We start from the raw sequence: 24,483 nt of genomic DNA on the forward strand, positions 1-24,483 counted from the left end.
TGTTACATCTTTTTTTTCTTTTTTTTTTTCCTTTCAGCATGGAATAAATCTTTACTTGTTCCCTCGCATTCTGGGAAATTCATTGTTGAATAGGACATGGAGAGTACAGGTGAAGAATAAAGGCTCAAACTATGGTGGTCTAATTATTGGAGAACCACAGGGGTCTGAAACACTTTATATATGTGTGATCTAGATTCCTGTATGTAAACTTGTCATGTTTGCTGATCATACCAAAACAGAAGGATTAGCAAACATGAAATTCAAATGATTTAGATCAAATTTGGCTTTTTAAACAATGTGTGGAAGCAATGAACAATACAAAAACATGTTTGGATACGTCAGTCAAATAAGTTAGATAAGTGCAGACTTTAAAATGGGACCTAAATGTTACAGCAAAGTAAGTCGAAAGAAGAGCAACCAAATGCATCCTGGAGCTTAAAGGAATGTTCTGTACTGACAAGCTGAAAGTGAACATTTTTAGTCTTGAACAGAGAAGGGGACCTGCTAAAAGTATTTAAACAACCTCAAGGACATTGACAAAGTAATTCTTGTGGACTTCAGAAAACAAAACTGTGAAATACAAACCAGAGGACAACTACAATGAAGTGCATTTAAACCCAAGTCCAGGAGACATCTTTACTCAAAGGGTTGTGGGAGTATGGAGCAAGTTACCAGATCTTATGGTTGAAGACTACCACCCGGTTGCATTCAGGAAATGGCTGTGTGATGTCCTTGGATCAGGAAAGTTCTTAAACCAGCTAGGCAAACCAAATCACCCCCACTCATGAGTAATCATTCATGTTGATCTTTCAACTGTTTCTTTAGCCTATAGCACTGTACACTTCAAAGTTCATTGTTCTGACCATAAACTGTTTTCTTAAATCATTTTCTTGATTGGTTGGTATTTGATGTCTTTAAACAGTTCTAAAATAAATTAAGGTTTTATTTTATGTCACAATTTCTGGACAAGACTTGATCTTAACAAAGAACTAATTTATCAAAATCAATTTCCCCAGCTCATCCTCTCACTCAGTGGAAACATTGAGTCTCCTGGTTGTTATTCCAGTCATACTCTTGTGTTCTTTGACCTTTTGTATAAGATTTGTTTCTATCCTAAACATATTAAGTTTTATGAACTAAAAAAGTTTAAATATGCTAAATGAAATGGGACAGATTAATTTTGAAAATGCTAATGAAAATTCTTGTTGAGAAGAGGAGCACCAGAAAAGTTACTCCTCATTGTATGCAACAACTTCTGCTTTGCATTTAAAATTAATTAGCTTTCAGTTCATTTAATCTCCGTATTTACTAAGGAAAGCAAAAAGAACAAGTTTATCGAAACCCAAAATATATGTCCTTCTATTTTAAATCCAGCATAAACGTTAAATAATTTTTAACAGACTACAAAGAAATCCAGTTTATTTTCACCAGCCAGTGGAAGGAGCTCATCTCGTATCTTATTCAATGAGGATTTAATTAACTTTACACTGGTTTATATATTTTTGAGTTTGTTTAATTTATATCAAAAGAAAAAAAGTGATTTTAACACTTACAGGTAGAGCTTAAAATAAATCTGATAAAAATCAGTCAGATCCAAGCACTAGGGTGATTGCAAGTGGTCAGCTTCTCCCTTGCCACCGTGAAAGGTAAGCAGCCAGGTTAGTCCAATCAGAATCAACCAATCACATTCTTTTCTCACTTGTCAATGCTAATTTTACCCCACCTTCCATAATTGTCTACATAAGGTCAGCTGTAAGTTTGTGCAAGCATTTTGCCAGAATTTCTTCCTGCAAGTATGTATGATTATTTGTTCATTTTTTTTGGTCTTTAAGTTGCATTGTACCATTTTCTGTCCAATGTGTGATCATTTGTTGTTGAATATATTTATACAACCAGTACAGAGTTTGCGATCCCCTTTTCTGCACATCTGCTATCATGCAATTCTGTTTTTCTCAGCCTTTGTTTTTAATTTTCCTGTTTAAAAATGTATAAAATGTTCTGTGTCATTCAAATAATTAGCTTGTTGTACAAAGGGAATGGGATTTTAAAGTATCCAAGAAAAGGGTAAATTATTTTGCTTTACCATAGTTGAATGTATTACCCATCACAGTAGTTTGCATCAGCACACAGAGTATATATGTGCTTGTTTATTTATTCAACATGAGACCCTGTCCGATTGCTTGATAATATAAAGCTAAGCTATTAGATATAGCATTTGCCATTTTTATACAACTTTTTTGAGGAAAGTACACATTTTATAATAAAGTAGTTGTTTAGAAGACAAGCCTTTGTATTATATTCTTAAAAAGGTGTAGGTGTATCTTAACCCAGGTCCTTACAGTCAATTACAGTTTTATGCTTCCTGATTAACAAGTTAAGGATTTCACAAGGATAAAATGGCAGAGTCAAAGTGGCTGTTTTAGAAGTCAATGGATGATTTTTAAAAGACACATTAACTGCATATCATGTCAAGGTGATTCTTATACAGCAGTTAAAAATAATTAAAACTTACATGTTACTAACAGAGGTGTAATGCTTTCCAACCCTGGATCTTTGAATAATTTGGGGATCATGATTTCTTTTGAAAACATTTTGTAGTAATGTAGTAATCTCCCACCCATAACAGCACAAAGCTTTTTCAGCCAGATAGCCTGTCCCAAACATTGTATTTGTGCCCTGGCCAAGATATGCAGGTTTACGCACCTGAATCGCAGTTAAGTACATTAAAGGTGAGCACATTCTTTCGCAGTGACATCATGAGCGCAGCTACGTACGTGAGGTATTCAGGCCTGTCCTGCTGCAACTGTCCTGCCCTGTCGGAATCTTATTCGTAAAGGAAACAAATTTGGCAAGCTGGTAAAAGGGATCAGGACGGAAGATGGATGGTGTCTTGTACCGTAACGCGACTGTCACATGTTTTGGTTTTAGACATGGCTGCAGCACCACATCCTGTGGGGAATGGGCAGCACCCAGAAGAACAGACCAGACCCTTTTTCTATGTGCAGCCATCCCCACCTTATTTTCCATACCATTGGCACATGCCTATGCCATACCATGCCTACGGTGGGTTCCCTGGTCTAGGTAGGTGATTACAGGGCGTTTTCATACACGGAAACATATGGGTGGTCGAATGTTCATGGGTAGAAATGTGGAGTAGGAGTAGCAACATCTGGAAGCTTATGCATTCAAATCGCAGCTGGGGGGACAGATGGTGAAGTGATCCGAATTAAGTACCTTGCTCCACTAAATAGCCCAGCTGTGTAAATGGGTAGGCCGGGTGATTGCCATTGTAAATCAGAACTCGCTTGCAGTAGAGCCTTTCGTTATGTGGAGGGTAATCATAAAATGAATCATTTGTTTTTGTTATTTTAAATACGGTAAGATAATGCAATAGATGCTTCTGAAGCTACAACCACATTTCAGATCTTTGTATTTATGTAGCACCTTTCGATGTACAATTTCTCAGTGCCTTTAACTGATACAATCACTCATCCATCTCAGAAGGTTCTGGTGTATCACTGGGCACCAATACATACTGTACATCTGGAGTGGCACAGAGTGTAATTAAAATATTGATACTTTTTTCTGATCTGTTTTAAAGGTTATGGCTTGGGTTTCCCACCTTTACCTCCAAACCCCTACATGGAAATTCCTGGCTATATTGTCCCTCAGGCTCAGCTGCATCCTGCGGATTACAGAAGACTCTTAAATCCCCACTTCCCACCCACCATGGCCTATCATGCCAGGAGATTTCGGTATCAACAGAACACCACTTCAAAGGAGACCACCAGCTCGGAGGTGCAGACCGATCCAGCTGTGCTGATGAATGACTCGCAGCATTCAGGAGTTATTGGTACTTGTGTGGGAGGTGCCCAAGCTGGGAGATCAGACTCTGTAAGGGAAGCGAGACATGTTGGTTCCTTCTCAAACTCCATCGTCTGCTCGCGTTCTGAGAAACAGGACGTCCCAGGGGAGGAAGCAGGCTCTCTGACATCAAGGGTTACCAGTCCCAAGAGCTTTGTTTTCCAGAAAGAGGAGGTCAGGATAGAATGCAGAGACATGCCGTCCACTCTTAAAATTTTCAGGTCACGGGAGACAACAGCTGAATCCTCCCCAAGCACTTCAGGGAATCTGGTTCAGTGCGATGTGTGGTCTGTAAGCTCCACAGAAGGTGTAATGCCACTTTACAGCTCCACCATTAACGAGACTAATGTCTTACAGAATGCAGTGCGCCCAGAGGAGCTCCAGGAGCAATGTGTGCCTGCCTTCCCAGACGTACTACTCCTGGGAGCTTCTCCACCCAATGCTGTCGCATCTGTCAGAGATGAGAAGAAACCTGCTGTTCACAAGGAACACAGAACAAGACCAAACAAGAAAGGGTCAGCACCAGTTACTGAGCAGGACCCAAGAATGGTCCAGAATGATAAAGGTGCACCAAGACATCTACATGAGGAAGATGGCGGTGCAAAACCTGTTGAGCATGTTCCCGCAGATAACCCCAAGCAACAGTGTGAAGTCCTGCATGTAGAAGATTTGAAGAAAGCTGAGTTGTCAGGAAAGTCAGTCACAAAGCTGGACCCTCATGTCTCACCTGAAGAGTGGCTGGCTCAGCAGGGTAAGACGCACCCTGAAAAGGCAACTGAGGAGCCCTTCAATGAGCGAGCCCCAGATAGTCACGTCGAGCAAATGGAGACGGGTTCTGTGGCAAACAGCCAGGATCACACCACAGGAAAGGATAAAAATGAAAATGAGGAGGGGTGGCCTGTGGAGACTCTGCCTCCATACGTTCCTTCCGCAAGCTGGTTAGCAGACTTTGGCAATGTGTATTATTTCAGCAAATTACCCCAGAGTGTTCAGGACCACCTGAGCATTTTCAGTACCTCCAAAGATGCGATAAGGATGGGAAAAAAGGCAAAGCTAACATGTGAAGGCCCCTGTGACCCCATGGATACCTCTATGCAAAAGAGAGTGAAAAAAAGGCACAGTCGATTGTTGGAGGTGAAGGGAACCCCTGAAAATGAAGGGTTTTGTAATCACCTCATTAACAGGAATGCTCTTAATCCAAATGATGAGGGAGCAAAAAGGTGCACCCACTGTTTGTCAAAACAGAACGCACATGGTAGTTCTGATTCAAAAGCTCTATGTGGACACAAAAGGCACAAATTAACCCAACAAACTGCTGACCTTAAACAAACCTGTGCAGCCTGTAGATACAGCTCAACGCAGGTTATGAAAGTGAGAGGGCCTGAAGCTGTGGGCCACTATGCCAATGAGGACTTGGACCATGAAACACTGGAGGTTAAAGGCCCATCAGAACCCCTCAAACAAAATCAGGAGTCTAGGACGTCAATGGCGGCAAGGAAGAGGATTCTTTCTAAAAGAGTGTCGGAAAACAATTCAGTTTTTCAGAGTCCAAAAGTCAAAGAAAAGAGGAATTCTGGAAAAGAGGCCAAGCTTGCCTATGAATATAGCCATCCAGATGCCATGAAGGAGTGTAATGCTGAAGTTATGGTGACGTCTACTCCAGGCAAATGTAAAGGTCAGGAACAAAGGTGTTTTTCTGCAAAACTGTTAAAATAAGCATTTGTAAGAGATCCTTAGTGTACTTCAAAGGAGCTTTCTGATGTCCGCAAATGTTAGGGTGCAGGCATGAAAAAACGCGACAACTTTTTGTTCCGTGTTGCAGTCAAGTTGAGATTTCTTTCAACAGCCATCAGCTTAATTTTACAATAGGGGATCACTCGTTCTCAAAAATATGAAAAACATTGTATAGTATAGGAATCTAATAATGTTGTACCAAGAAATCTTGGCTGTGTGGAGCAGTAACATCTTATTTCGGGAACATGCATAAAGGCAAAAGGTACTGGTTCAGAATGTTTTGCCAGGAGGAGAAAAGGTACACACTAATGATACTAATGCCACCAATTCAAGTAGTTAATGTATTGTATTCACCCCTGTTTCTCAGCGTTGCGTATAATATCTGATCAGCTCACTCAAGCCCACCTGTTCAAGATCTTCCTCAGTTTTTTGAAGATTGTGGAATTTGAACAGGCCAGTTTGAGCAGTTGGTAGGGCTGCGATATGGGGTCATTTGTGAATAGGAGTGGAGAAGAATTCAAACTTAGATGTGTGTTTTGTAAGAAACCTATGTTTTAACCAATGCTACTTTACAAATTGCTTAAATATCATAAACGGCAAAGGAAAAGTGACTCTGTGTATTTGCAGAAGACATCTGTACATTGTCAATGGAATAATGATAAGGAAGAAAGAGTCATTATAAGCAATTGATTGCTGTGAAAAATAAATACAACAGAAAATTGAATGTAGTTTACTCAAAGTATTTTTAATATTCTCAATCACAACTGTAGGTAACAGTCAAATAAGACTTTATTTCCAAGCTATATATAATACTCTATATACATGGTTGGCAACTCGCTTCTTGTTAATGATTTTATCATCATATACTGCACATGAGGTTCACAGACGTAAGACAATTTCATAGTCTGTTCTTCATTGCAATTAAAGTATTGTTTTAACTTTCTGGGTATTTAGAGCTATTATCATTCCCCAAAAAGCATTTATTTGCAATTTACATTTCTGGAGATATTGCATAATGCTAGGGAACTTAGAGGGACAGGGTTGAGGGAAGTCTGACATTATAGATGTAATGTACCAGGTCCTTTAAAGAAATTGAGTATAGATGTGATGTATAAAATATTTTATGAAACTGTATAAATAGAGATGTAGCATAACTCTGGTGCGCAACATAATTTAGTTGTCTTGCTGTTCATGCTAGAAATGGAGTAATGGTTGGTGCCACTGCCTCATAGCTCCTGGACCTTAGTTACAATCTGGTCTGAGATGCCTCCTGTTTGCATGGTCACCCTCAGTTTGTGCATTTTGTTTTTCCTGATACTCTGGTTTGCTCCTAGCTTCGAAAAGCAAGCTATTTCGTTCACTTAAAACGTCTTTAAATTGTGCACGTGCCCTGCGATAAACTGGCATCCATTCCAGGCCATTGTGTCCTGTCCGCTTCCTGAATAGGCTCCAGGTTACAACTCACACCAGGAATACAATGGATTTTAAACAGTGGATTCATGGAAATTAAAAGCAATAAGTTCCTTTAACTCTGAAAGTTCCTGGAATATATTTTATTAATAGTAACTTCTCTAGCAATGATGTTGAGTGAACCCGGTCTCCACTGTTTGCTTTTCTGTTTGTCTAGAAAAGGCATGGAGAGAAAGTGTATCGATACCTGACAAGGAGGATTGGGAAAATTATGGAGCCAGACCGAGAAACACGAATAAAGAAAGGAAAACACTTCCCCAGTCACAAGGTAGGCATTATTTTTCACCACAGCTGAAGTAAAATAGTTTACTCTAAGGAGGTATCTCGTTGACTCCAAAGGCTCTTGTGTGTATGTAGTGCAATGTTCTGCTCTTTGGTGATAATGAAGTCTGTTCCACATACAGTTCCTCTTATTTTAGAATGCCTCGTGGAGTAATAGTCCTAATGCAACAACACACAGGTGATTTCAAATATTTTTTCTATCACCTCTAGAGAAAAATGTGTCATACATGCCACTTGCACAGAGACACAGGAAAAATGCGCACAGTGAAACTCTTGAAAGAGACCAGCCAAGACCGAACAGAACAAGAGGTCAGTGATGTTTTATTCTTCTTCAGCCATGGTGCTGCTAGGATCACTAGGAGTCAAGGAAAAATCTTTAGTTCACTGGCAAAGAACTAACTCGTTCAAAGAACATCAAAAGTTTACAGCAGAGGTCTAAGACTGTGTTCCTATAGGGTCTAGTCTCTTATGACTTTTGTTCAAACCTGAGTAGTCAATTATATGGAAAAAAAACTAGGAGAATCTGTGATCTTCAGGAATTGGTTTTGAGACACCTGATTTACAAATGGCTTTTATTGTAGAGGGGAGAAAGGACTTCTTATAGAGATTTTTGTTTGAATTGGTACCCTATACAGTCTTCCTGATGGGAGCACGATGAACCGGGAAAAGAGAGGGTGGGTGGAATCACCTTTGATGTTCCATGGCATTCCGAGAACTGTATTAGGATATAAATCGTGAGCTGGGGCTGCTGTTCTAAATTAAAAAAAATAATAATCTAAATTCATAAATTTAACTTATTAATAGGTTAAAGAAATGACACACTTTCATCCTTGGGCTGGCCCCTAGTTTTCCACTCTAATGCATTCATTCTTATGCCACACACATTGATAGAAATATGTGTAATGCTCTCACATTTTCTAGATGTAAGACATCACGATGACCTCCATTACATCCAGCTGTTATGAATGTCAGCTCTCCAAACCGGTCATTGAAAAGATGTCAAGCTGCAATTATCATGCCTCCCCTGGGAACTGAATTTTTCCACATTACATCCCGAATTAGTTGGAATTACTTTGAAGTGTCTGATTTTAAATTGTTTTTTTTTTTAGGATCCAGCAATAGAAGAGGCACAAGACACTGAGATGATTTTCACTCAAGACACTAGATAATTATTAAAAAAAAACATTTTATTAGCACTGTAATTAACGTGACACGTAACACTTTGTAAGTATTAAACACCTTTTCCAACTCAAACCAGCCGAGAGACACTGTTTTCTTGTAGGATCTCTATCTGAATAGGCTATGGGGAAGATAAAGGGATTATACAGTACTGTATGTGTGAGCAATTTTTCCAAGAAAACACAATTCTAAACTCAGCACAGAAACTGAACAGATGGATTCAACTAATCTGCCTTGGATAAAAATGCAAAGCTCTTTGTCTGAAGAAAGTACAATTATTAATATTCATTTTCAGGACTGAATATGGCAACTGAGGTTTAAAGGGGAATTGAGGTAATGGTGACATTCTCAGCCTAGGCGCTGGTGCTGTGAAAATGTGCCACCTGTGATTTCAGCTCCATCTGTGACAATAACTCCTCTGATGTTTTTTAAGCAGGGAAATCAGAGGATTGCTCCTCTTCACATGGTATATACTGAATAAAATATGAAGGTCTCGAAAGACCAGCACCATCCAGTTGTATGAAGATTAAAATGTAAAAATATGATGGACTTCATCTTAGAGACCTATGAATTTAAAGGGGCCTTTATTCGCGTATTGGTTGTTCGTAATTATTTCTGACATGTAAATTGTAATTGGGGAGTGAAATGTGATAACTGGAACAATTGTCTGCAATACTGCTGAGTCACGGGGGCTCTGACTCAAGGCTTATACAGTAGGGCTGGTACTTTTCGTATGCCTGATACAATATTTGTCATCGTAGAGCAATTATGTCAATCTTGTGTTACAGTCAATGTTTCAATCAAGTTAAAGTTTAATCGTTATTCTTGTAGGCTCGGGTTTGTTTTTATATTTTGTTTTTGATAAAGACGTTATGCTGTTAGAAAAGTTGCATGAAGAATAAAGTTTTGCTATGTACTTTTGTTCTAAACGTTAAGCAGGAAAATGATTAAAATAGCCGGGGTACACAACCCTTCTTGTTTCACCTGCATTTATTTATTTTCCTCCTGTTTTTCCTCATTTCTACACTACATTTTCACTGGAAATTCACAGAATATTTATGAATTGAGCCAAGTTCCAGCTCTTCGTTTCACGCCTGCTGTTTAAATGTCCCTTCATGCGATGAAAAACACGTGAGCTTAATACATCATGGCCCTGTGTGAGGTTGTGATTGGGGCACTTGAAATACAGTTTCGGTCTATAAACCCACCTGTGCCACGGGCAGAGAAAGAAAGCAGAGCGCCCGAGCACAACCAGATTAAAGGGGCATCGACCGCACGACTCAGGGGAGCTGCTGTGAGTACTGTACGTCTTCAGATTCACAGAGAAAAGGGAAATATTACCTCCCGCAGGAAACAAAGCGCCAAATGTCGTTCGAACAGTAACTGGCTTGCCCGGAATTGATTTTAGCAGGTTTTAGGCAAAAGTTTACATGATAAAGGTTGCAAGCAATAGTTATAAAGCATTTCTAGCTGTTAAACTATGGGAGGGCGCCGAGATAAGGGAAAGAAAGAACCTGTCATCTCAACTTGGGGAAAAAGTTGAATAAAGCTAATTAAACGAAAAGGAGAAAAGATTTGTTAAGAGTGTTCAGATATGAAACGGAGAGGAGGTGTGAGTCTGACTGGATTTCACCATTAACCCCATTTCTTCTAAAGTTTTATCAAAAAGAAAGACCGAAGGTAGCAATAGTGACTCTTTTTTTAGTTTTTGAGAAGCCAGAAAATTGTCAACATAGGTTAATTAGACGCAATATGACCACACTTAAAAAGGGTTTAAAACTTTAGGTGAAACCAGTCGCCTATTTGCAACGCGTAAAAAACAATTCACTAGTTGGTAAATCGATTCATACATTAGCATTGGGAATAATGCGTTTTATTACTAGTTGTTCATTGTGTATCAGAGTCATTCTAAAACGTCTTTACGAAAGGCAGGGTGTGAATGTTTTTTTTTTTCCTGTTACCCCCCTTAATCTTTATTTTTACTTCGTGTTTAGAATGCGGTATATTTTGTCACAAGAAAACCCCCCAGATGGCGCTATAGCCACACTGAGCGATTAAGTTCAGTTTATCTTGGAGAAAGTGCTTTTTGTTGGTGGAGAGCAAATGCTGGAATATTTTTCGGGTCGTTTTTTTTAAGTGGATAAGAATGTTATTAGGCAGCTGAAATATGCAAGTTAAATATCGATAAACTCAAGTCATATATAAATTAAACGCTTTGTAGTATTTCTGCGTGTGTTCGTAAGAACAGGTTATAAACTAGTAGGTCATTCGACCTATCTAGCTCGTTGCTCATTAATGTGTGGTGAATTAATTTACTTTAGATTATGCATGGTATATTTTGATTAGGTAATTCTATTCCGTTTTATCTCTGTAATTTTGCTCTAAGGGGAGATATTTCTCTCTATGAAACCGGCAGTTTGTTTCAATGGATACAATCTTTTGAGCTGTTTACTGTGATAAACGCATAGTAGAAGAAACAAAATGTTTAAAGGGCATTTGAGATTAATATAGCAGAATTTTGATTAAGATGTAGAACCCCCCACACAGACAAACGGCAAAAAAAAAATGATTTTTATTTTCACTTACAATCACTAATGCCTATCATTCATATGCGTTTTAATCCGTTAACTATCGAAAAAACACTCGTTCTAGATGAGGGTTGTGGTAATGTGAGATCTACACAGGAAGCACAGGGCTCAAAGCAAGGCTGCACCCTGAATGTGATGCTAATTTTGCACAACAAAATTTAGAGATGCCAATAAAACCAACCTGCTTGTCTTTGGGAGTTGAGAAGAATCTGCTTGGGCCGGAATCAAACCCGGGACTCAAGAGCTGTCAGGCTGCATCAGAAATCCCCAGCCCCACTGCAACATGTTAAGGTTCAGAAGCAAAATATTGTCTGTATCTTGGTTTATTGCCTCCTGTCCAATGCGTCTTATTCAGACAATTAAAAAGACTGGAATTGTTCTATTTGTGGTAAAAAGTTATTTTGATAGCTGCTGCATCGAAATGAATTAAGTTAACCCAGGGGCACTCTGTGGATGGTAACCATACTGTATGTACTCCAGAGAGCACAAGGTTGGATAAACCTTGTATTTAAGGACTTTGTTTCTCCTTGAATGCCAGAGACGTATTTTATGATGTTGCAGCAGTGGTGAGTTTTTAAAGGGACAAAATCAGATAGGAGCTACTAATTCTCTTATAGATGCTTAACAGTTGTTTTTTTTAAAAACAGTAAAAACGGTGGATAGATCATATATCTATCAAATAAAAAACACTGTATAAATTTAGCATTGGTTCAAAAAATGTTTTAAAAAAATCAAGTGCTTGTTACCAATTCAGAGATGTCAAATGGTTTGCTGCCTGGGTCATTTCAATCATGATAAAATTCCTTTTGTTTAGCTTAAAACAAAGAAAACGTAGTGCTAGTAAACTCTAATACCTGTCTTTTCCGTGGTTTGCTGAATGCCAAACATCTTTCAAATTAGTTTGCAATATACATTATACTACAAATAGAGTAGAATACAAATGTTTGGTAATTTGTTTTAAATACCTGGTTGCTCTACAAGATGACAAGTACAATGGGAATGAACAAACAATCAGTTTCAATTCACTGTTAAAAGGTCCTTTGATCTTGTAATTAAGCATAAACTCTTTGAGAAATTTGCATGTAAAAAGGAAATAAAAAACCCACCTCTAGCCTGTTTGTAAACAATAGGTATTGAATTTTTGGATTAAAGAAGGAAAATTCTATGTATATTGCTCCATGTCTCATTGCTTTGGATCATTTATTTGTATTAATTTGCAAAAAATAAATGTACAAAAACATAATACACCAAATACAAAATGCAACATTTTATCCGTACGACTTTTCATTAGAAGAAGTTCTGCATATGAATGAGACCAAATGCCATTTAGGGGTCTCGGTCTCCACACAACCTCCTAAGAGAAATGTTTTGTTAGCAGTTAGACCCACCTTTCTGAAAAGGAACAGGACATTTAGGTTGTACTGTATGTTTAGAATCCTTCAGCTGGTGCATCAAACTACAGCTCAGTCAGGATTAGCCTGTCTAGCTGTCTAACCCCTATAGAGGTAACGGTGCGAGGGAAAAATAATTTAGAGGAAGACAAAAAGTCATACAGAGGGAAGGGATCCGGCTACTGCAGTAACTGTTGAGACAATTCGATTAATCATTGGGAGAGAAGATAAAGCAGTGGCCCAAGACAAAGGCCTGAGTTCAATCTCAAGGAAAACCCCTCGGCACAAGTAATTCTCTCGCTGATCGTAAAATGCGTACAGGCCTGGTTTCTTCCAAGACTGCATGAATATAGATGTTTCTGTTCTGTGACAGCAGTTCTAATGAAAGAACAAACAATGATGACAATGAATAATCTTGTCAAGTGCCTCTGCACACGTCCTGCTGGATTACTGTGTAGATACTATGGAACATATTGTTAGCTTAATATTTTTATCTATATTGCATATGGGTGGCATGGTACTCTAGCTCATTCTTGGCATTTATGCCTGGCAGTGCTGGGTTCCTGGGTTCAATTCCAGACCTGGGGTGCTGTCTGTGTTGACTTTGTATGTTCTCCATGTTTTTTGTGTGCTCTCGTTTCCTCACACAGTCCAAACATGTACTGGTGAGTTAACTCACCTTGAGCCTGTTGCTTTCTGGAACAGGCTAAGCCTGAATTGAAAGAAGAACTGTTAGACAGTGGTGATGGATGGATTACATATTAAAAAAGGTCGATTTGGATTGAATATCTGTTATTCCCTGTTAGTATAGCATTAAAAGTGCTATGACAAAGCGTACTGCAGAGATCAGTATCTCAGATCGAACACAATAGTTTCCTTTTTTAAATAAGGAATAAAAATGAAAATAATTATCTGTATGAAGTATTTTTTTTATTTTAATTGGGAGCTTTAGAGAGGTAATATGCAATTTAACACTCCTAACCACCTGTAAAAGTATTTTGTCAGGTAACATAAGAGCATGCAGAGAAATTACTGAAATAATATACAGTATCTGTCACATGGGTTTAATCAAAGCTTGAAAAACTTATTTTGATGTGTTTTTTTTTACGGATTATGCAGTACTTCAGATGGGACTTGTCTACCTCTGAGTTATAGATGACAGAATAAAAACAGAGAACTGCTTACTAATTGTCTGCAGGAGTTGCTAAACCTTTAACATATTTACAGTAATGGTGGCACTCACCATCATGACATTATTCTTTTTCATTGGTCAGGTGCACCTTTCTATGGGGATAATTTTAACAAAGGCAGAGTGACAGTGTTGCATTCTTTATTTCTTATCAGGGAGAATGTGTTCCAAATCACTGAGGAAATCTGATCTGCCTGTGAATAAGTTACAGTAATTTACTACAGCCATCTTCGCAATGGACTCGGCACAGAGCTCAGAGAATTTCCACATGTTGTCGGGGGGAAGTAACACAGCACTATCAAATATTTCACAGTAGCCCTTGTGTACAATAAGTGCAGCAACAGAGGAGTCTTTAAAAAATTAAGCTTTTAATTATTTTTGAGTAGCAGATAAAAACCTGTTTGAATTTCTAAATGTGCATTTATCCAGTCTGCTTGTTACATCTGATCTTTTATTTCCTTGATTCAGTCTGCAGTGAGTTATATGTATACCTTATTTGAAAGGTAGGGCTATTGTTTCTACAAATCCTGCAATTTGAGAGCATTCAAAGTCCTCCACGGTGTTACGGTGCTTTGCAAAAGTATTCACCCCCCCTTATTTTTACATTTGACTAAATAAATAAAAAACAGAAAATAATTGAATGCATAAGTATTCACCCCCTTGCTTTGACACACCTAAATCACCTCTGAACTAACCAACAACTCTCTTCTCCAAGTCACATAATTACTTGACTGTAGGCCATCTGTATGCAGTTGAGGTGTTTCACGTGATTTCAGAGTAAATACACCTGTGTCTGGGAGCTTTCCTACTTAGTGCATTTCCAAGGAAACACTAAACCATGAAGACCAAGGAATATTCCAAGCAGAGCCGCGACAAAGTTCTTGGGGAAAAATACCAGTGAGGGCAAGGATGTAAGAAAATGTCCTAAGCATTGAATATCCCTTGAAGCACAGTGGAGTCCACCAATAAAAAGGTGAGGAAAACATAGAACAACTGTGAATCTGCCCAGAACTGTTCGTCCTCCAAAACTGAGTGTCAGGCAGGAAGAGCTGTAGTAAGGGAGGCCACCAAGAGGGTTACGGTTTCAGTCCTCCATGACCGAGATGAGAGAAACTGCATGAGACAACAATAGCACACACTTCATAAATCATAAAAAATTGATTGGAAGGGTGACAAGAAGAAAGCCTTTGTTGGGGAGGAAAAAAAATCTCGTATCGCATCTCGGCTGGAGTTTGCCCAAAGGCATGTGAGAGACTCAGTAATTTGGAGGAAGGTTCTATGGTCTGACGAGACCAAAATTGAACTTTGTCTGGCGCAAACCTAACAGCACATCGCACTGGGAACACCATCCCTACAGTGAAGCACGGTGGTGGCAGCATCATGCTTTGGGGATGCTTGTCTGCGACAGGGAAGGAAAAATGGATGGAGCTACTGTTTGTCTAGAAAAATCCCAGAGGAAAACATGCTGCAATCCGCAAGAGCACTGGGACTTTGAAGACGATTCATCTTCCAACAGACAATGACCCGAAACATACAACAAAAGCCACACTGGAGTGGCTTAAAGCCAAAACAGTTAATGTCCATGCTGTAGCACAATAAAATGGTAAAAAGTCCAAGGGGGACGAATACTTTTGCAAGGCACTGTATATAACATTATTTTTGGAGGGTTGGCCTCATTTAAGGATATCAAATTCTCAAGTCTGGTATTTGCTTAACTGTTTACTTTTCGGTTCGTCTAGTTTGTACAAACTTTAAGGAGTTATGTTCTCTTGATGGATTTGTTGGATCTTGTTCATGTGTACTCATGGGAGGTTAAGTGCATGTATTCACAGCCCTTGGATATTTAGTCATGTTTACTTTACTTATTTACTTACTGCAGAACATTTGTGACATTTTCAGTCATACGTTTACTTCCTAAAGATAAAGAACGTCTAAACAAGAAAAGGTTAGTAACCCACCATTAGAATACAGAAAGACACTTTTGTATAGTTTACAGTGTGTAGCAATAATGTTGGTAAATGACCTTTATGACGTTTGTCTCTGTCCCAGCTCAGGCTCTTAACAGTATATGATGAATGATTAATTTTCTAAATGTCAGACTGAAGCCCTTTGATAGCTATGCAATTACTGTATATTTTAATCGTGATATGCAAGTCATGCTTATTGGTCAATAGAGCCCCATAAGTAATGTCATTTATGACCATAAAAATTGTTAAAATGTAGTCTCTGGGGTCAGTACTTCTTTAATGAACTACATAAAGCATTTTAAAGCATTAACAACTAAAATCAGAAATATGTAAAAGAATGTGTAGTGTGCATTAGCTTTTTAAATCTTTAGAATTAGCAATAGTAATCCAAAAGCTGCAGAAATTATTTTCTTACTGAGAAATTAAATGCTAAGCTGTATGAGAAAAACATGATACATGAAGTATTTACTATCTTAGTGTAGTTAACATACTGCATATATTTGGTAACGAGTCGATTGTGAGGCTTGAAAGTATCAGTTATTTTCAGACCCCTGTCTTGCCATCTTCATAGCCTTTCATAATGAAAATATAACCTAAGACCAAATAATGTTGCCAATGTTTGTAGCCATGTTGCAATATTTGTTATATGATAGGAGACTAATTGTTCAATTTTATTTGTGTTGGTGACCTTGCTTTAGCTTTAAACACAGCTAACAGCAGTTGATTCCTGAGAATGTTGCCAATGTTGTCCTAGACTACAGAATGGTCATTAGCAGATGAGCAAAATCCAGTGAGTTGTACGTGTTATTAATTATCATTTCCAATCAAAACAATAAACAAATACATTTCTAGTTGTCTTTGTTGGTTGCTCTAATAGTCTGTGCCGTAAAAAGTGTCTGAAATTTAAACCATTTCATTACACATAAAAAAAATATTCCAGATCTTGATTGATTTAGATTTGTTTTCCTGTCATGGTGTTCAATGTTTGCTAATTAGCTCTGACTTAAGGGAAGACTTTACAAATGCTGCAAAGTACAGTAAATTACTGTGTCCTTGTAACAGATAAGACAAACATCTTTTGTGTTGTTTCCGAAACAAGGTGGGGAAAAAATAGACAACTGTTCTTAGCAGGATGGCAATGCATTGACTATCCATGAAACAGATTTAAATTCTACATGATTATAAGACTGCATCTCGGAGTCTCAGATTGCTTGCTGTACTAGTTTTACTGTAAGAACAGCCTAAGCATGAAGGAACAGTTAATCCCTATTCCAAGGGGCATGCTGATCATGACTATGACAGTTTGCTAGGAACCATGTGTGCTGTTTCCGACTTGTGCTTTTCTTTTATAATGGCCATGACTCATCGGCAAATTCAGACAGTACCCATTTGACATATTCCATTTACTGCATTCCCTTATACAGTGTTTCCTTCTCTTTTTTTATGTCTGCCCTGTCAAAGGAGACACATTCCATTTTTGACAGCCTTCCCCTTCCATCACATTAAATGGCAACGCTACTGTATATGTCACTAAGAACTTTGTGGAAAGTTTCATGCTTTAACAACTGGTGAGATGTTTTTTTTTTGGCCTTCCAGATAACCCAATTAAAATGGGGGCAGTTCTGCAGCACAGATATAAAAACTGCAACTTTTGGAAAATAATTCTAAAATTTGTAAAAAAAAAAAAGAAAGGCAAAATCATAGTATGTAGAATTAAAAAAAAATATAGGTCTCTAATGTGCAGTTTGATGTTAAAACAGAGGCTGGACTGTTATGAAGTGTGTCTTGTAGATAATATTAAGGGGAAAGCACATATTATAATCTAGATACTTGAGTGGTCCTGAAGCTTTTTTAAGCCATTATTGACAGTTTGAGAAAGTTCTGGAAAGAGAAGACATTTCACAGGACTGGCTTGATATAATTTTGCTCCAGTCCGTTTTTCTGTCACACTACAGGCTATTTTAAAAACCAAAATTATCAGTAAGCGAAAAATTATATTAGTTTTCTGCACTTATTTTGCCTCCTCCTTGCTTGAAACATTACTTTTACAAACTCTTCAGCTATTTAATAGCAATTTTACAGCTAGAGAGGGAAAAAAATATGTTTTCCATTTTTCTCTATATAAAATGGATTAAAGAAATATCTTACCTGAATGTTAACTTTTTATTTTTGCTGGCATTAATGGATCTTCAATTACTACTTTAAATGGTACCATATTTAAAGAAAAATATTCAGTCACTTATTCCACATATATGAGTTTGCTTAGACTCTGTGCATTATATCTATCTGAAAAACTGGAATTGAATTATCCAGGATATGTTAGTAAAATCAAGAACAAAAATGTCTGAGAAAATCATGAAGCATCTTACCAAGACACATGAATTCTCCAGAATACAGAATATCTTCCTCTGGCATTTTTTGAGAACCTATAGGAGTGATGATTATCTAGTTGTATTGCAGAATACAGTGATCCCCTCCACTCTAATAAAGACACAGATGTTATACCTACTGGTAGTCATAGGAATTAAAATTGATCCGATACAAGTCATCCTTTATATACAGTTTTCCTGTAGAGAATATGAAAAGCATGAACAATCATTTTTTAAATAAAATATATATTTCATTCCTTTCCACTTTCCTGGAACAAAACTGTTTTATTGTGTATTTTTAATTGCAAATATTTGGAGGTAACTTTTAAGCACTTTCTTCATGAGCAGAAAAAGGTCTTGTCAGTCAGATTCAAAGTTAGATATTTGAATAGGCCACCTGGAGTCCAACTGGAATGAAAACCAACAGATATAGGATTAGGATTGGAGAGCCATGAATTAAAAATTGGGACATGGCTGGACAAAAAAAAGACATATTGCACATTATTTTGTGTACTGTTTTTTGATCAGGAAAAGGTATTCTGTGTATAGCAACAGATACAAAAACATTTAGAAGAAAAAGTTGTTAATAGAAGAAAACAACTGCTTGACAGAAAAAGTGTCACCTGGAGTGTGACTGGGTCTTGCATATCCCCACCTGTATTTATTATTCATAGGGAATCGCTAAAGGGCTACCGAACACTGTATTGTTAAATATTAACACTAACCAGTCTCTTTCCTTGTTAATACTGACATCCTGTGCTGTGCGTTTGCTTTGGCCTGTTGCAGAGCATAATATTTAATGAGGCAAAAACAAAACTGTACCAAGCCTGGAGGTGGCACATTGAGGATTGCCCTAAAAGAGTCTAGCTGAGGTCACTTCAAGGACTTTCCTTTCCACTTTGTTGCTCTTGTATCACATGGTTTGCTGTACAGGCAAGTGATAACTATTGCCTGACTTCACACAGACGTTAAACATAACTACTGTATGCAGCAGAAAATCTAATAATAATACTAAATTAAAAGCACTCTGATTTATTCAGTTTTGTCAGGGGCGATTCAAGTGTAGATGGAAGAATCACATTGGTATAAAACTATTTTTGTTGTTGTTGACGCAACACCAACCAGGCAAGCTATTCAATATTACTCGAATTGTACTGTACAATGCTGTCATAATATGGTTAGTGTAATTTGTGTTTTTCTCATCCCTTTGGGAGAATTCTGGTAAATAGTGTGAGATTAGGGAATGTTTGACAATGCTTTATCACATTTGACTAACTAAGGAATTCATATTTAAAATGTGATATTTTTGGAAACAAATCAAGTTGTGAGTGAGAGTCACCTTTCTAGACAGATAATGCTTCAGGCAGCCTGTTTCAGGACCAGCAGCTTGTCATACACCTGACATTAACCAGGCCACTATAACCAAACCCAATAGACAGCCTTCACCCAGCTTGTCTGAGAATAGGATTTGTACAAATGCCAGACAGGACAAGTCTCTAGTTGCTTTACATCACCAGTCTCGCAGAAATAGGCTAAAGCAAAATTGTGAACTCCGTATTGTAGTCTGTTTAAAAAAAAAGGTAAAAGAAAAAAGAAACTTATCACTTACAGCTGGAACAAATTCACATACTGTAGCTTTGGCAAAATTGTTACTGTAGCAGCTGCACTGACATTTAATTGATCACGCCTGACATAAATCCATTATGTGGATTAGAATTAGTCATCAACAGTGTTAACAGGGGATCTACTGTGAAAGTCACAGACAGGAACAGTGTGACCCCTGCAGGAAACCAGAGGAGTTTGTTCGGTTGAAAACACAGGCTTTGTACCAGGTTACTGACCTTGTCTAGTGGGATTCTGTCCTATTAGAGCCTGGGCAGGCTTGTGCCTTCTCCCTGGTCTGTGTGATCAATAAGGGGCATCCATGGCTTAGCTTCCACATTTGCAGTTCTCAAGAATGCCACAGTTAAAGAAGCGAGAGAATGTGCATTGTCTTAGACAACAGCAGGAGTCCCCAGGGGCAGCAAGTGAAGTTTCAGGTCTAGATCAATGTAGCACCGTGCAGACAGGTTGCCATCAATCATTACACGTAAAGGTCTGGAGCAGGATAAACCATCCGCTTGGACGTCTTTTATACACTGCAATCATCATTCCATTCTGCATGTCTTCAGCACATTTACTGATGTCCACCTGGGTATACACACTTTTGATTAAACGTTAAACAGGACTTGAGTCCACTGATTCCGAGTTCACCTGAGGTTTTGCTATGGAGCAATATCACAAAGGCATTGTTCTCTTAATAAGCAGAGTAGATTGTTTTGTTTTGTTTTTATTTCCACCGTGCTAGATATTCAACAGGATAAATCACCTCATTGGCTTGCAAAATCATCTACCTCACCAAGGAGGTGATTTAGTGCTAATGCAGCAGGCAGAATCCCTCAAGTGTGTCACAGTCGTGAATGATCAATTAATCAAAATGACATCACGAGGATTAGATCAACATCCAAAATGTTATTTTTTTTTGTTTACTAAAAACGTAGTGATTTGTTTGAAGTAGTATGTTTTATGCAATTCTTATGATCATGCTATAAGCTGCAAAAAATATGACTAATGTCTAGATTTTAAAAGAGCAACATCTTGTTTCTCTGACTTGTGAGTCGTGTCATTAAGATATGATAGCATCCCTTTCAAATGCAGTTGATGAGCTGAGCAAGAAAACATAGAGCAAATCCATGAGGAAAGTTAAAGGCAATTATGACATGAAGCATAAATGGCTTCTTTTCTCTATTATAAAGAATCTGTCAAATGCAATGACTGTCTTTGCTTTGGTTATTACTGTATTTTGGAATAAATGTATTTTTATTAGTTCATGTCACAAGAAAAAAATTAAATTAAAAATGAAAAAGTCCTCACAGCTTTCTTTTTTAATTCCCTCTCTTCTATTTTGACATTAATTGCATTGACAGGCGGTATGCTGAATGAGTTTGTTAAACAGCTGGCACACATGAATTTGTCTGTTTTCTTTGCTACAGGTCTTCGGCAGCTGACTATCTTATCATATGTGATGTTTCCTGGAATAGTAGTTTGTCTGTTGCTACAAAGTTATTACTGATTTTTAACTAATGGCTTTGTACTTTAGCATGAGATCAAACAACTGAAAATGTTTATCGTCAAACTCCTATGATTAAAATTTCACTTTCATTAATATATTCTGATATTAGTGATATATTTTTTATTTCCACCTTTTAGATGGTGGCTGTCAAAAAAATGTATTAAAGAAAATTAAATTGAAATTGACTGTAATTGTTGACCATAGATATAGCTTCTATTTTTAGTTAGGTGCAGAATCTAAACAACACACTCAAGTGTCAGGAGCCTGTATTTGCTACTACAAATCATGACTATACTACCGCTGACCAATTTCTGGCACTATCTGAAACAGCCTGTTCAGGCATTTCCTGCAGTTCCCTAGAACCAGCCCTGTCTGCAACAAAAAATAACTGTCATTACCATTTCTGCTCCAGTTCCTGATGCACACTGGAGATCATATCTTGAGCTCTTTTTTCATTTGATTTATAATCAAAGTGCATTATTAATTTAAGTGTCATTCAGATGTAGTTTTGTATAATGCATTGCATTCTGTTGAGAGTTAAACATTTTTCATAGTCCATTATAGAACCTTTTACTCTATATAATAAACAGCTGTGTATGTTTTTTTTTTTCCACATTGGTATTCTGGTGATAAGTCAAAGGCGTATTTAAGATAGAACAATAGCAGCAAAGCTTTTCTGAAAGATACAAGTAAGGCTTAATTCCACCCTAAACATTAAAGGAAGAAATAATAGTGGTTAATAAAAAGTGGGCAAAAATGGGTTACACATTTTAGAGGAAGTATGAAAAGCAGCAATCTGTAAAAGAATGGAGAGATTAGAAGATTTAATCATTTATTGAGTACTGGGGGAATGTTTGAACCAAGTTTAAGGACCAATATTGCTTCTGATGTGCTTCAAAAGGTATGAGATAGGTGTCTTCTAATCCCTGTGAATGTGACACAGACAGAAAGGTCAGTGTAATCATAGAGAGGTAAAATGGAGGCCTGTCATCTGAGAGAGATCTTTGATCTGTTTGTCCCCTGAAATGGTCAGCCAATATTCTTCAGTATTCTTCGTGTTTCACCAATGCGAATGGCAGAGTTCTTTCTGTAGGAAATGCAAGAGAGATTACTGCACAGGCCTTTTGGGTGATCTTGATTTTGACCCATGTAGTTTTGTAGTTTTTGTAGTTTGAAGTGCCTGGCACAAATTTCAACTGTAGAAGGTTAAGGGAATTGTGGGCGAGAAGGCTATATGGGTTTTGTGTTGGCGTTACGAGAAAAAAGGTTCCAGTTGAAAGGTCATCATGAAAAATGATGTGAAGGGGCATTGCACCCATTAAGCCCAGACAAACCCACCATGCCAAAAGGTCAGCTCCAAACTACAAGACTCTTGATAGACTTGGGCTGTGCCATCACTCCATTAGGCTCATCTAAGACAACAAGACCTGTTACATCTGCAACGAAACATCAAATGAACATACTCGGCCACTAAATGACATAATACATGCTCACACAATCAGCTTTCAAATATTTCAAATGCTTCACTTAGAAATTTAGAAGACCAATAGGCAATAAAACAGTATTGGCTATGGATACAGCATTACTTGTACTACAATGACTGTTTTACCCCGAATGAGAAGCTAGATCCTATTGACCTTGAAGTACACCTAAAGTAACACCTGAAGTACCTGATTCAATTTTTGTGAAGGTTAGCAGCATCTCTTCTTGGTTCCAGAGCAGATAAAAACTTAAAGTACAACTTGGAGCTGACTTCCGTCTTCTTGGGGAAACATTGCTCAATGGCCCTATTTTAAGAAATTGTCAAGGCCTTCTTTTCTTCTACAAGTTTGCACACAAGAAATGTTGTGCTCTTCAGTGTTTTGTGGCCATCATCACTCCAAGTGATTTTCACTCTTTCCTCCTTATGTGACTTCCTAAATTGAATTTTATTCTACGTTTTGTTTCTTCTCTGACCTTGTTAAGAACTATATGTCCCCACACATTCCCTTCCCTCTTTGTATACATGTTTCTTTCCCTTCTGTAGTGCACCTATCCTGATAAATACACCAAAATATTTTACAGAAGCTTTGAATTATATGCACAACTTGAATTCCTGAAGCTACAAACCCAATAATATTGGAGTACTTGATACTGGAGGGTTTTATCCAGAATATTATTCAAAGGCTTATGAATACACAAGTTATCAGTTTCTAAATGACTGTGTCCCAGAGCTATTAACATACTTTGAAAGACGCAATTGAGAGAGGCAGTCTTTTCTTACCATACTGCATACAATCAGATTCTCTGCTTTTTTTTCTTGATTTGTCCACTCAAAAGATGCAGGTTCTGTTGTACTTGCATTTAGTATCTTTTAAGTTCCCAGCAATCAGGACTGAGATGTCTTACACGTAATGAGGTGTAGGAAAACATTGGAAAGGCAAATTGCAAGGAGTTAAAGCTTGGTGACAAGGAGTGCTTTGTATATATGAAGTCCTGTGTGTGGTATCCCAAGGCTCTTTATGTTGAGTTTATTTCTCATGTTTCTTCTAGTAATAATAATAATAATTGCTTACACTTATATAGCACTTTTCTGGACACCCACTCAAAGCGCTTTACAGGTAATGGGGATCCCCTCCACCACCACCAATGTGCAGCCTCCACCTGGATGATGCGACAGCAGCCATAGTGCACCAGAACACTCACCACACATCAGCTATCAGTGGGGAAGAGAGCAGAGTAATTAAGCCAATTTATAGAGGGGGATTGTTAGGAGGCCATGATTGATAAAGGCCGATGGGAAATTTGGCCAGGATGCCGGGGTACACCCCTACTCTTTTCGAGAAACACCCCAGGATTTTTAATGACCACAGAGAGTCAGGTCCTCGGTTTTACGTCTCATCCGAAGGACGGCACCTGTTTACAGTATAGTGTCCCCGTCACTACACTGGGGCATTAGGACCCACATGAGCCGCAGGGTTAGCGCCCCCTGCTGGCCCCACTAACACCTCCTCCAGGAGCAACCTTAGTTTTTCCCAGGAGGTCTCCCATCCAGGTACTGACCAGGCTCACACCTGCTTAGCTTCAGTGGGTTGCCAGTTGTGAGTTGCAGGGTGATATGGCTGCTGTTCTAGTGTTGAAAGGGTTTTCAGCTATGCTAAATTTCTGAAAAGGATCAGAGAATGAGATGCATATGGAAGAGAAGGTAGAAGTGGGCCGGCAAGGGAACTTGAAACACAAAAAGAGGACTAGGGTGGCACAGAACAACTGAAAACTTGTAACTTTACTTGCTAGCTCTCAAGGCGTCTCCTGGTAATTAGCAGAGGGCAGCCTGGGTGACCGGTGTCTTCTGCCAGAAC

The 24,483-nt window shown here is 38.1% G+C and overlaps 2 protein-coding genes across 4 annotated transcripts in view; both read left to right on the forward strand.

Annotated features, from left to right (window-relative positions):
- The first annotated feature begins 1,712 nt into the window (after nt 1-1,712).
- Nucleotides 1,713-9,499, forward strand: LOC107078271 (bucky ball-like). Of its 2 annotated transcripts, none has more exons than XM_015354649.2 (6): nt 1,713-1,793; nt 2,929-3,081; nt 3,602-5,539; nt 7,226-7,336; nt 7,561-7,659; nt 8,460-9,499. In XM_015354649.2, the coding sequence occupies exons 2-6, from the start codon at nt 2,931-2,933 to the stop codon at nt 8,489-8,491; spliced, it is 2,331 nt and encodes a 776-aa protein (XP_015210135.2). In that variant the 5' UTR covers nt 1,713-1,793; nt 2,929-2,930; the 3' UTR covers nt 8,492-9,499. The 2 variants fall into 2 exon arrangements, with proteins under 2 accessions (XP_015210135.2, XP_015210136.2); XM_015354650.2 differs by having other exon boundaries at nt 2,929-3,063.
- Nucleotides 9,500-9,745: 246 nt separating this feature from the next.
- rnf152 (ring finger protein 152) overlaps nt 9,746-24,483 on the forward strand; it is a 73,953-nt gene continuing 59,215 nt past the window's right edge. Inside the window, exon 1 of one of the 2 annotated variants that reach the window (XM_015354954.2) lies at nt 9,746-9,823. The gene's annotated coding sequence lies outside the window, so the exon portion shown is untranslated. Of the gene's footprint in view, nt 9,833-24,483 lie in introns of both variants that reach the window. The other variant, XM_015354961.2, reaches the window with a different exon arrangement.

Source organism: Lepisosteus oculatus, chromosome 6, assembly GCF_040954835.1.
Source record: "Lepisosteus oculatus isolate fLepOcu1 chromosome 6, fLepOcu1.hap2, whole genome shotgun sequence".
NCBI classification, from domain to species: domain Eukaryota; kingdom Metazoa; phylum Chordata; class Actinopteri; order Semionotiformes; family Lepisosteidae; genus Lepisosteus; species Lepisosteus oculatus.